Consider the following 13938-nt stretch of genomic DNA (forward strand, 5'->3'; position numbering starts at 1 on the left):
TGTGGAGGTCTTTTGTGAGACTGTAAAATAACAACAGGGATAACTTCAGCATGTCTGGCACAGTTGTTTAAGTGACCTTCACTTGAGAAGTTATCCAGGATTGGTGAACCTTTAGGTAGGTTTCATTGCAAAACTGAAGGCGAAGTTTTACGTCTTCCGTCTATTTACATCTTTGTCTGTAAACCTGAACTGAGATTTTTTTTGGATCTTTCCAAAGAGAGGAGTCTTGCTCGTTGTTGTGGAAATCATTCCGAAAAGACATATCCTGCAGAAGTGCTATTTATTTATCAACAGCATTGATATCTAACTTTGGAGAAAGTGAAGGCTGGATTATGATTTAATGAATAGTATATTCTTTCACTTTTCTTTATTGAGAAACAGGAAATGTATGCCATTACTTTGTTGTATTGTTGTTGAATATAATGCCATCGTGCTTGTGTTTGGCTGTAATCAGGGAGCGACTTCAATTTGCGTTGTAGCGTGTGGTGATCTCCAGGTGTATTCTTCCACGGATTTTAATCATGAAATCGCTTTCTAATGACAGGTAGTGTGACCAATAATCTAGAACAGAAACAAGTGGCTGCTTATTATGCATGCTTTATATTGCAGATATATCTGTTCACATGACCTCGAAGGTTCACAATTGAAATGAGCTTCATTAGTGAATATTACCTTAACAAAAGTGACAAGTAATAGTGCATGTTTGTAATGGTAAACTGTACTCAAGACGTGGACTATCCTCTTAAGCTATTGCTTCTACAGGTAATGCAGTTGGTCAACACCTTGATCATGTTAAGGGACCACTAGTGGGGGTTTCCATTACCTGGAAGGGAAGAAAACTCTCAGCAGCATCATTTTCTCCCACAATATATCCTTTATTTATAAAGTTACATAAAGTAGCTTCTGAAATAGTTTTTGATTGCTCTTGTAGTTATAACTTGGGCACTAGTGAGAGCACAGTTTTTTGTTTGTGAGGATTAAATTCAAGAAGCTATGCTACTTTAATTTTCTTACTAAAAGTTCAGGTACTTCTATCTCTGGACTTTGTGCTTTCTATGTCATTGTTAATTCCTAGGCTAATTTTGGTTTAAGTAATTGATTATACGTATTTTAGGGATATAATTTGATGTCTGTATCTGAAGAACAAATTTGCAGTTCTCTGGACAGTGCAAATCTGTTGGTGACGCTTAGGCTAAAGTAGCTACAGTCAAATATATATATACCCACACATTATTTGGATTGTCTGTTACTGTTGCCTAGCTTCCTTATAAAGCATTATCTCCTCTCTAATTCTGTGATTTGCAACTTTCTTGGTTGCGAAGAGGCTGTTTGAAAAATGTCTCTAGGAAATAGGCTGTAAATAAGTCATTACAAAACAAATCACAGGTTCTTGCCCCCTCAAGGCTTCAGCTGAAATGAGTAAGCGCTTGTAAGATGGTTCTTTGTAAAATAAATTCACCTGCAACAGTTAAATATAACAACTTTGGTTGCTTGGAGAGTAGAAAATGTACTTTGTTTTTTAATTTCCCTATTATGTGAGCCACTTAAATCTTCAGTAGCATGTGCTTCTCTTTCTGACACTGTTTTCCATTTCATGGTACTGTAGTGGCAGATGCTGCAGCTAGATCTGGAGATGCTCTGGAGCTTAAAAAGCAGAGTCTGTACCATGTAAGCACAGAGATACGCACTTTAGGTAGAGTCACAAGAGTCATTTCTCCTCTATCTAATGGGTACGGAAAGGTGTATTTATTGCTTAACTCCTTTGTAGAGGAATAAGAGCTGAGAGGCAGCAGTTGGTTTAAACCTTACTTATTTCTTTTCTTTCTCCTGGGTGTTTTTATAATTCAGATATAAGTTTAAACCTTTCAAGCCTTATAAATTACAAGGCAGGGTAAAGGCCTGTGTATTATAATAGAAATGGTGAATGTGCTGTTGCCAGGTTTTTCCACAAGAAGAAAATGCAATTATTGTGATGTATGCTACAGAAGATACCAAGAATGAAATAAAAATATTCACTTGTGTTTAAAAGAACCACTTTATTTGATTGTTACATTTTTTTTACACTATTTGTACTTCATTTATAGACTTCCAACTATCCTTCATTTTCTGTACAAGATTCAAAGTACTGTAAAGCAAGGATTTGTGGCTCTCCAGGTGTTTGGCACACAGTATGAGAGTGCTTCTAAAAATACATTGTTTACTTGAGTTCTGCATCTGAATACTTAGAGCCATCACTTGCTTGGTTTTTCCTCATGACTCCTGCTGCCTGTCTGAAAACGGATGAAAAACAAGTTATTTCCCATTTTCAACACATATAATTTGAGCAGAATATGTCTATTAAAGGTGACGTTGTATTACTTTTGAGCAGTATCAGTCATATACCTGTTTCCTTTGTGAGAACATCAGATAACAAAGCACAACTACTGTTTGTCTTTGATATAAAAATGTATATGTAAGAGCCTATATTTGTTTATTAGAAACCCTGCTAATTGTCTTAATTTTATTTCAGCTTTACTTTTGGAAGCTCAGTCAACACCCTTCCAAATAACTCCTTCAACCATGGCAAATATTGTGAAAGGCCTGTATACACTACGACCAGGTAAAAAAGGGATGCTCTCTCATACTTTAGTTGATGTAAAAATAGAAATGAGCATGGGAAAACATTACAGAAAGCTCTGGTTCTTGTGTGCAAGCTAGGAATGGGGTGGACCCTCCATTTACAAATTGCATGGATAAAGCTCTTTCAGTAAGCAAGGATTATTTTTACAACAGCAAAATTAACATCGTACCATCATTTTTAAGGCAATACTGATTTCATTTTTGTGAACTGTTCAGTACCAAAGAAAAGAAGAGTGTATATATAATTCTTTTGAAAGCAGATCAGTGTGGTTTTCTTATAGGCGATGGACTTGTGATTTCCCAGTTTTCCATTTCAGATGATCACTGTTGTCTACTTCACAACACAACAGATACTGGTTTGAGTTGGTACCATGCACCTAATCGGATTTTAAATAGTTGTCTTATGTCTGTAAGATACTTAAGTATAAAGATTGTTCCTACCATTTGCCTGCTTTGCACAACTGGTAGGAAGACCCAAGTGGCTGACTTGAAGCTGTTGTTTAAACAATACTCATTTTCTCTGGTTACCTGCTCCTCAAGCTTCTCAGCCTGTGAGAAAATAAGGAACTTTAATGTCATTCCAACCAAAAGAGCACAGGATAGACTTCTTGATGTAAAAGGCTGTTCTGTGGTGGTGCTGGTTCTTGAGGATGAATTCTGAAACAGTCGGGGCAAGCGTTTCTCTGAGGCCATGCTTTTCTACTTATTCTGTGGGACTTGCACCATTGGATGTATTATGGGTCTGGCAAGCAGATAACTGGAGAAGTAAAGCAGAAAAATGTCGTCAGGGGGATGTGCTGGGATATTAGAGCAGCACTAGGAAGTGTCTGCTTAAGCAATGTAAAGAGCAAAAGGAGAAGTGATGCTGATGTGGCTGGTGGCGATGGGCTCTCTCTTCTCTTGTTTTCTTTTCAGGCTCAAAGTACTTGACAGGCTATTAGATTTCAAATGTTGCCAGAAAAGACTGTCTTCTAATTCTAACTCCAGCATGTGGTGCCTGCATCAGAAAACACAGGAGCCTGGGCAGGTGCTCAGGCTGCCGGTTGGCCCACTTGGATTTAGCTTGAAATACTCTTTTCACCTCACCCATGATGATCTGGCAGTGGCATGAAATGTTCTACCACAGTATTTCATATTGTGAATTCCATGTCAGTTTAATAGCTTGGCTAAATGATTCACTGGCATTAGGTCTTTAGTAGGTAACACATTCCACATGGTATCTTTTTCCTGTATTTCATTAGATGAAGAATGCTGTTTCATGTCTGTAGAATTTGGGGGTTTTGTTGATTTGGTTTTGCTTTGCATTTTATCTGGGGAGCTACAGGCCTGACAGCCTGACCTCAGTGCTGGGGAAGGTCATGGAGCAGATGATCTCAAGGGCCATCACACAGCACATACAGGATAACCAGGTGATCAGGCCTGGTCCACATGGGTTATGAAAGGCAGGTCCTGCTTGACTAACCTGATCTTCTGTGACAAGGTGACCCTTAGTGGTTGAGAGAAAGGCTGTGGATGTTGTCTACCTGGATGTCAGTAAAGCCTTTGACACTGTTTCCCACAGCATTCTCCTGCAGAAACTGCCTCCTCATGGTGTGGATGGGTGCACTTCCCTGGGTAAAACTGTCTGGATGGCTGAACCCAAAGACTGGGTATTTAGGAAAAATTTCTTCACTGAAAGAGATGTGGAGCACTGGAACAGGCTGCCCAGGGAAGTGGTTGAGTCACCATCCCTGGAGATGTTTAAATGATGTGTAGATGTGGCACTTAAGGACATGGCTTAGTGGTGTACTTGGCAGTTCTGGGTTAATGGTTGGACTTGATGATTTTAAAGGTCTTTCTCAACCTAAATGATTCTGTGATGAGGGAGTTTAGTGCATTGGTTTTTGTTTAACCCCCCTGTACACTAATAACGAGGGTTTTCTAAGTTTGCCAGTTAGAGTGAAGAGTGAAGTTTGGCATTGACCAAGTAAATATATGTGGGAATTGGGTGAAAACTTGTCATATGCCTTAGTGGATGTTTTTAAAAGCATCCCTTTTTTCCAAGTAAAGATGGAGTGTAAGGTAACTGCTATAACCTCTGGGAAGGCTGGCTTCAGAAATACTCAAGAAGTATTTTTTTTTCTCAGAACAGTTGCTAGAAACCCAATTTTCATCTGTGACTCATTCTGTGTTTCATATAATCAGCCTTGAAGCAACTTTAAGGTAAACTATCTTGCTCCTATAAGGCAATGTTCAGTATAGTGAAATTAAATCCCATTTCTGTGCTAAAGCTGAACTAGTAGAAGTTAATATTACATAATGAAGATTAGAAAAGTGTTCATCTACGCCTTGGAAGATCTGGAAGAGAATTGTATTAATTCATTTGAAATGGGAGACGGAGAAGCAGGGTTGTATGGTGACATTAGTGTGATTTCTAGAAGGAAGGCTCAAGGAAGAGAGGTGTCAGCACTGTGAATACACTTGCAGAGTAAAGGGTTACAAATGAGCTGATTATCAAGGTGAGTTGATAATCAAACTTGGTTTTGAGGTGAGTGCAGAGACTCAGCAGGACCTGTGAGATGCAGCAAGAACTGGATTTCAGTTTGTTGATGAGGTTGATGACAAGCAGTAAATCTTTTATCTACATGTAAACATCTGATTATTTGTTCTGCTTTAAGGCTTGGTTTCTGTGGAGTTTGGGGATGGCTTGGGTTTTTTTTGGGTGCAATATTTGTTTGTTTACACTCAAGATCCTAAAATGTTTTTAAAATAGAGCAAAGTTACGTTTGTCAAAGAATAAGATTTTTACAAAAGATCTTTTCCACGGTTTGTTGTTGCTTCCCCTTTTACAGAATGGGTACAGATGGCACCAGCTTTGTTTTCTAAGTTCATCCCAAATATTCTGCCGCCTGCTGTGGAATCTGAGCTTCAGGAATATGCTGCTCAAGACCAGAAACTTCAGAGAGAGCTTATGCAGAATGGATTTACTAGGTAATAATTATTAGTCTTCAGTAGTAATTTTGCTGGACAGTGCTGAAATGGTAAAAATGGGTACACCTAAAAATACTGAAGAAATAATTCAAGAGTTAATAAATAACATTCACAGCTCAGTATTTGAAAATGGCCTTATTTTCTGTGCTTTTGGAGCACTGCCAGCCCTGCAGATGATACCAAAAAGACGATTGGAAGTCTTGAAATATTTTCATGAAAAAGATTGCTTATAGTTCATAAATTCAAAACACAGTTCCCTGTGTTTTGATTGTTTCTAATGTATGATTATGCCCTTGTTCAGCCTTTACTTTGCCTCTTTATTTTCTATAAACTGACTTCTTTTCATGATGTTTCTGAAAATGCCGGTTGATGACTTTCTCTTTATTCCACCTACAGAGCTATTTATATAGTTAAGGTGTTTATTTTAAATAGTCTTTTTCTCATCTAAGTATTGAATTAGGGAGGGCAAGAAAGAAAAAGCAGCAAGAGACAGCAGAAAATGTTCCTGGCCTGTATTGTGCCCTCTGGGCAGTCCCTGTTGCTTTGTGCTCTTCTATTTAACTGCCTAGACAGAAGCACAGTGCTTTCGCCACAGCGTTGTACCACTTTTGCAGTAGTGTTAACAATCTGGGGGAGCCACTGTGTTCTGTTCCCAAGAGAATCATTTCTGCATGAAGAGAATAAGTCTTCATCTTTCTTGTTACCTGTGCAACGCTGAGAATCTGGTCCTGTAGTTTGAACGCCCAGTAGACGTGGTATATTTAGTGTAAGATGTACTCCTGGATTTCACACTTTCAAGTATGAACAAGTCCAGAGGAGGGCCATGAGGATGATCAGGGGACTGGAGCATCTCCCATATGGAGACAGGCTGAGAAAGTTGGGGCTGTTCAGCCTGGCGAAGGCTGTGTGGAGACCTCATAGCAGCCTTCCAGTATCTGAAGGGGGCCTATAGGGATGCTGGGGATGGACTTTTCACTAGGGACTGTAGTGATAGGACAAGGGGTAATGGGTTAAAACTTCAACAGGGGAAGTTTAGATTGGATATAAGGAGGAAATTCTTAAGGGTGGTTGTGAATGCTCCATCCCTGATAGTGTTCAAGGCCAGGTTGGACAGCGCCTTGGGTGACATGGTTTAGAGTCAGGTGTCCCTGTGCATGGCAAGGGGGTTGGAACTGGATGATCTTAAGGTCCTTTGCAACCCTAACTATTCTATGAGTCTATGTAGGTTTCCTCAAAGGTGATCTCTCTCTTCAAAGTTTGGTAAATTATTGAGCTTCAAAACTCTACTGCTGACTCAGATACAAATGGTTTTGTAGGTTCACTCCTTGTAAGGCTTTCTAGTGAGGAAAAGATGTTTTTGCCAAGTACACACATATGAGTAAAGGCACTGAAAACAAGCCATAAGGGCTTGAGCTGAAAAGAGCAGTGCAGCTGGCACAAGACACAGAATTTTGAGACTTGGAAACTGAGTTGGCCTACAATGCTGACAAAAGAATGTAGTACACAGAACAAAAAAGGGAACATTTTAGTTTTGTCTTTCAGTATTACTAATCCCGTAAGTGGCTTCTAATATTCTGCTTACAACTGCATTTCACCAGTTTCACACTTCATAGAGAATTAAAGATCAAGTTTCAAGTAGTAACAGTCCATAGCGACAAAAACATTTATCCCTAGGTACCTGAAAATAAAAGAGGCTTGTTAGCTTGGCTGTGAAGTTCTTTGGCGGGTGCTGTGAGGAAGAAGCTGTATAAAAGGCTAGGAAGGATACTGACCACTGCAAAGGCTAGACACCTCCTTGATGCTCTCTTGTTAGGGCATACTTTAGAAACTCCTGGTTTATGCAGAAAAGTAATTCTCTAACACTGGATCTATTGCAGATCCATAGGAAACTGTTTCTGTCCTGTGTGTGAAGTGGGGACAGAGAAGAGATTAGGGCTTGATGATATTCATACAAGGATGAACCAAGTATTAGTTAAGGTTTCAGTGTCACATATTGTTGGCACAGCCTAATTTCTACAAGTTCTCTTCCTTCAGGCTTTATGCAGTATGGCATCTTCTGGGTATTGAACATGTGAAGAGTTTTGGTATACCTTGTAGGTTTAGGCAATTGGCCTACCCTAGCCCATGCTTTTGCGCAGCTGCTGTTTCTACATAACTGCTTCCAGTGTATTAAATAAAAATGCAAACTAAACCTTTGCAGTGTAGTAACTGATTGATGCCATTTAGTTTCTGGTGAATGTGTTTTGCAGAGCATATTAATATGGTTGTACTGTCAGGGGGTCAGTGCAGTCGGGTAAACATGGAGGTCATATAAAGTGTTAGAGTCTGTCATCATTAAAAGAGTACAGGGAAAGGAAAACTGAAACACAGATAATATATTTGCCACATGGCATTTTGCAGTGGCATTTGAAACACATTTTGGTTTGCATATTACATCTTGAAATACATTTCTTCCTGTGTTGTAAATAAATATAGCTTATTTCTAACTCAAAATTAATCTGAGGTTATATTCCTACACATACAGATGTATATATTTATACTTTAAAAAGGTGGTTTTCTCTTTTAGCAAGTAATGTGCCAAGTCTGTTCTCTTCTAGCTTAGTATGAAATGTCATCTATTCTTCTCCAGTTGCACCAGAAATGGTGAAGTCTTTGCTGCTGCATTTCTCTGTAAAGCAATAACCTTGAGGAACACAACACAATGAGGTCTCTTGGGCAGCATTAACGGCATGTCAGGTTCCAGTTGAAATAGTCAGGTTATAAACACTATTAAATACTATTGTTGCAGGATAGGCCAGTTGCTTGGCAGTATTTCTCTTGTGAAGGACCTTAATCAAGGCATGCACAGCAGGTCAGTCATCTTAAGAGTTTCTTCAGGGAAGAACATTTCATATTGTTGGAAAAAAAACCAATTTCTGCCAACTTACAGCAGATAAATGTGACATTATAACCACTGTGATGAAAATATATTAGAATCTCTCTTCTTTAACAGCATCAATGGCATATCTATCACCACAAGGATGTTAGGTATTCTCCAGCTTCTAAAAGTTTGTGTGCATAAGAATAAAAGAAAAGAAACCATGTTTTCCAATGGGAATTCGACTTTGGGTTTTCAGGCCCAATAATGTCAACCAGTGTTTATACAACTTTATAGTTACTTATTTGAATTTTCCCCTTGAAGAGGGAGTGCTCTCAGCTCAGGCTTGCTTAGAGTCTGTTGGGTTTTCAGCAACATCGTACCTTTCTTTAGTGATAGATGCAGAGTTTTTCACGTAGCTCTATAAAATTCGGTTAAGGAGTTTGAAGCAAGGAAAACAATTTTATGCATGACTTCAGACCACCCTACATATGAGCAATTTTCCTCATCTTAATTTTGTACAAAATTATCCTATAAAATCAAACACACTTTAATGGAAGGATGAGCTAATGAAATCCAAAAAATATAGCTGATGCGTCTGTTCTAGTGAATTGAGAATCCTGTAGTCATGTGTTATTGCTGCTGTGTTTGAATTTTGATTCTGAAGTCTGAAAGTTGATGGCTGTGCTGAGGTATTTCATACTAATTTCCTGTTTTAAAAATCATTGAATGGTTTGGTTTGGTAGGAACCATTAAAGGTCTTATCCCCCTACAGGCAGGAGCATCTTCAGTTAGTTCACATCATCATGAAAATACCTTTCTTCTCTTTCTTTCCTAGAGGTGACCAGTCACGCAAGAGAGCTGGAGAAGAGTTAACTTACAGTAAGTATGCATCTACCCCTGCCCTCCAGTGTGCTGCAGTCCCTGAGAGGCTGGGCATACAGGTAGTGGTGGGCTTCTGGCTTCTCAGGGGTGGTGAGGTATCAGGGACTTCATCTCCACATATAGCTATTTGGGTGTAGTGAAAGCCCCATCTTTTGTGCTGACTAAATAGTTGTCCAGGGGAGAATCTAGTCCTGTGTATTCCAGGTTGGGATTGAAGTACAAGGTCCTGATTGTCATTAAATAGCCTTGGAGATTGGGGATTAATAACTTTAGTTATTGCCAGTTCATTTTATTGCATTCTTTCCACCAAGTTTCCTCCTGTGCCTTCAGCTATTTGCTTTATTTCTTACCATAAAATGTCATGCAGTTTTATGATGAACTATTATTACAACTTGAAATGAGTGAATGGATATTCATATGTTATACCAGCTTCTGTTTACACTGTTGATGTTTTGCAATCAGTGCTGGGTTTTGGGCTGTTGGGGGAAGGTGGGTAAAGGACATAAGGTGGAAGTTCTAATACAAGAGAATTTCTTGAACTTTTAATGTAATTTCAGATGGCTCATCAACTTGTGCAAGCTCCAGGGGGTACAGATAGTGAATATACTGGATCAGCTTCTAATCCTAGCCAGAACAGACACTGGAGGAGCGCAGGTGATATCCGGAGCCTCCTTTGGCAACTGCTGATACTCGAGCTCTGACACGAGCTATGCCTCAAAGAAGAGTTTTGGACTTTCTTCTTTATATAATAAAATGTCAGTTGCTGCTACAATTGGGATGACTTTGAAAGACATGTTTCCTTGGTCTAACCTATCGACAAGTTCATGTTCTGTGATTTTTTTCTGTGAGGAATGCACCTTGAAAAATGATCCTTTCAAAGTGGAAACGGGCAGCGAAATCAGCAGCTTCCAAAAGCGTTAGAATGGAAGAATCTTTTTTGCACTCTTTTCTTAATATTAAGGACATTCTTAAAACTAGTTAACACATCAGTGTATTAGTTTTTAAACTTCAAGGTATTTTCTGGAGCTTTTACTTAATAAGAATAAAGTTTTGTTATTTTACAGTATTTGTTTGTTAGTTTAAAAATGGTCACCTTTGAAGAGTTGGTCCCATGTAAATGTATCTTCTGTCAGGGAGTTTAAGATTCCAGATTTTTCTTTCCTCTTTGGTTTTTGTTACTTGGTATTTTGAATCTCTTTTCCTGTGTGTTCGTACTCTGTGCCTTCAGCTTGTGCACTTTGCAACTTCAGAGACCATATTTTGTTTACTGCAAAATGTGCTCTTGAGGCAAAACTTGATGCGAACAAACATGCTGCAAAGTTGCGCTTTTCTCTTGCATTAATGGGAGGTGAATTTAATGAGGAAGGGAGAAAAGTTGAACCTGTCACCATTGCTAATAGTGACTTGAAAGTTTGTCCCCTTCTTAATTTTCATATATATTTGTGTTCAGTGCTGGGACCAACTCTTGTAGAAACCCTCTCATTGACTTTTCATTGGCTTCCATAATTGCAATAGATCGAGATGTGAATTCCAGATTGAATGAAATACTAAGATACGTTTTATGTTGTGCTATGTAGCAACATTGTGGACAAAATTCTCCAGTCCAGTAGGTCTGCAGTGTGCATCTTTGTCAGCACAAACTAGATGTGCACCTGGTTGATCTGCGAACAGTGGTACCCGTCCAAGATCACTTTGTGGCTTCTGTGCCACATCTCCTGTTTTAGGAAGGTGAAGGGGGTATGATGGTGGGTGTAGTCAGAATCAGGGAGTTGAGGAGTGGTGTAATGCAGCCTCTTGCTTCCAGTCTTGTGTAGGCTCAGTTGGAGATCCAGCTGAGCCCAGTTCCAGGAGATCTGGACCGATGGTCTAAATCCTAGTGATTGTGACTTGGGTTTTAATCAGTGGTATGGCTAATGCAGTTCTTTCATGAGGGGAGATATATACTTGAAAAAGCAGTTTGACTACAGGGTTTGTTGTTGTTTGGGGGTTTATTTGTTGTTACTATGGATTTATTTTCAGTACCTTTAGTTCTGAAGAGAAATGAGTTGGTCATATAAAATCTTTCTGAAGTGAAACAAACTTTGTTCAGTTTTGTCTTGCACAACTCTTACGCCTGTTTAAAAACAGCACCACACAGACACCCACCAACCCCCTTTGTGCTTGCATGAGTTCATTACAAAGTGCAGAAAAAAGACAAAAATAGATGCGGCAGGGACAAAGCTTCTTTTTGTTTTGTATCCAGGAGTCATGTAAATGAATTTAGTTCAATCCATTTCACATCAGTCGCTTCAGCAATGCCGCTAGTTTGGAGGGTGGCAGGGAGGAAGAATGAGAAGGACACTGCTGTGTTTGACAGATTCAAATCTGATTTAACTGTGTGTTTCTTTGCATATTTGCAAGGACTATTTAACTTTGAGGAAGCTTTTCTTTTAGAATGACAAATGAACGTTTGGTGTGGTGTTTTCTCTGTAGAACAATGCCAGCAATCTAATTTCATCCCCAGTAATGGAAAACCAGACCACTCGGTAGGGATTTTTCAAGTGTTGATAGTGCTTCAACTTTGCTATCAGGTACTTAAGTTGAAGCAGAATTAGATACAAACAGGGGTTTTGAAAATACACGGTGGATAAATTAATGAAGGCCTTTAGGGAACAAAATGATTTGCCAGCTTCCAGGTTTTCTGTCAGTTTTGGCTTTAAACAAAAATAAAACCTCTGATAGCATCCTTAGCTTTAAAATAATCACTGTTTACTGAGATCATGATATTCCTGAGTAAAGAATAGATGCATTAACCTGATTTGGTTAAAGTCTGTTTACAACTTCATTACCATTCTAGCTCATATAATACAGTAATCAAGCTCTGTTGTCTTTGTCAAATGATTACAGTCTTTTTCTGTTATTAAAGTGGTTTTACTGGGTGAGGTTTGTAAATAACATTTACTTTTGCTTCATTGTCTGAGGCAAGGGTTCAACATTCATTTTACATTGCATTATGTTTGGGACACAAACTTCTTGAACAGTAAAGGGTAAAGCATTCCTGTTGGTGTGGTTCACTTTGTGTGCCATGAGTAGTGCTTGCATATTCCTCAGTCCTCTGTAGCATTCTCACTTGGCCACCATACCAGAGAAATCTGTTTGTTAAGCACTGTATTATGTTGTAAATTTGGCATTAAAATTCCTGTATGTTTTGGCATTATTAACGTAATGCTGAAATACTGTTTTATCTGTTGAAGATGTTCTCATTGTGACTGAGCATGGAACAGAATACAGCTTATGATACTAAATCATTTTGTTTCTCTGTAAACTTTTACTTACAGTAAAACTAACTCAGCGGACTTGAGCATTGGTACTGTTAAGCCACAATTACCAACAGCATGATCCTAACTGCAGTATTTAATTTAACCAGATAACTTGCGGTAAATCCATTGCATTTGTAGCTTACTCTGTTAAGATTAAGCAGTAAAGTTGGTTATACAGTGGGTGTCGTCTTCATGTTGCACTGGTTCTACAGCCAAACTTGCTGCATTAAAATATTTGTAGATTAATTTCATTTCTTGATTTGAGAAGTTGAAATATTTAAATTCATCCTACTGTAATGGTAGGCAAGTGTCAATATTTGGTCAAGATGGTCTTTGATACAAATGATGAAGCTTAGGGGTCTTAACTAGGTAAGTATTCAATTCCTCCACGTTTAGATATCCTTGGTGTCTTTGTGTAGTTGTTGAGGAAGCGTTTATGAATGAATACTTTGAAGCAAAAGTGTTCATTCCTATTGTTTGATAGAAATATGATCAGCCAGATGTATCGCTTTTGATTTTTCCTTGACAATGGTTATTTACTTTCTACAGGTTTGCAAAAAGGAAGGACCTACAAAGGTCATGTTCTGAGTGACTGAGAAATGCTTTTCATGTACACTATGACCCTAGCGAAAGGACTATTCTATAGATCTACAAATAAGAATCAGCTGCTTGAATTTGACTACTGTCTTCAACCCAGCTCTAATAGAGAGAAAACAAAGATGCCTTTTTTTGGTGCCTTGACATGCATCAGGTGGCCAGAGGGTACTTAGCTGAGCTCACAGTGCAGACCCTTAGGATCAGTTGATCACAACCAAAAGGTCCAGCTAGGGAGGAATGGTCATTGCTTGAGTTAATGTCCTCGCCTTTCTGATCTGCTGGGACTGTGGTGGCATGGGGATAGGCACTGTGCTGATGCCACTTTAGTTGAAAATTCCTTTTTTTTTGAGGGATGTCTTCTGTTGACAACTGATTTTAAACTGCATTCATAGCTGAATGCTCTAAGTTTGTTAATGATAGTATTTGCTTGCATCAGTGGTGTTTGCTTTTCTGCTCTGAATTTCCTTCACTTAAAGCACTTCCGCTAGAACCCTTTACATACACATTAAAGATCTCTGCATCTTTATGCAGATGTTTGCATGGTGTCATACTGAGCTGCAAACTGTGCTCCTGACATTGTCACCAGGCAGGGAAAATATAAATGGTCAGGCTTTGTGTGTCCCCCTTTCTTTGACCCAGGGGTCTGTGATAACAGATACATGCCTTGCATCATCCACATTTTCAGCATCGAGTCTGATCTATGAAATGAAA

General features: G+C 38.9%; 1 protein-coding gene across 2 annotated transcripts in view; it reads left to right on the forward strand.

Moving 5' to 3' along the window:
- CACUL1 (CDK2 associated cullin domain 1) overlaps positions 1–12881 on the forward strand; it is a 52698-nt gene extending 39817 nt beyond the window's left edge. For both annotated transcript variants that reach the window (XM_061364223.1, XM_061364222.1), the window contains 4 exons: positions 2510–2599; positions 5451–5589; positions 9285–9328; positions 9889–12881. In XM_061364223.1, coding sequence (XP_061220207.1) covers positions 2510–2599; positions 5451–5589; positions 9285–9328; positions 9889–9929 — 314 coding nt within the window. In that variant the 3' untranslated portion in view covers positions 9930–12881. The remainder of the gene's footprint in view (positions 1–2509; positions 2600–5450; positions 5590–9284; positions 9329–9888) is intronic.
- The last annotated feature ends 1057 nt before the right edge of the window (positions 12882–13938 follow it).

The sequence above is a fragment of the Neopsephotus bourkii genome, unplaced genomic scaffold, assembly GCF_033783945.1.
Source record: "Neopsephotus bourkii isolate Nb327-2 ecotype Australia unplaced genomic scaffold, CSIRO-AGI_Nbou_v1 NB_1189, whole genome shotgun sequence".
NCBI classification, from domain to species: domain Eukaryota; kingdom Metazoa; phylum Chordata; class Aves; order Psittaciformes; family Psittacidae; genus Neopsephotus; species Neopsephotus bourkii.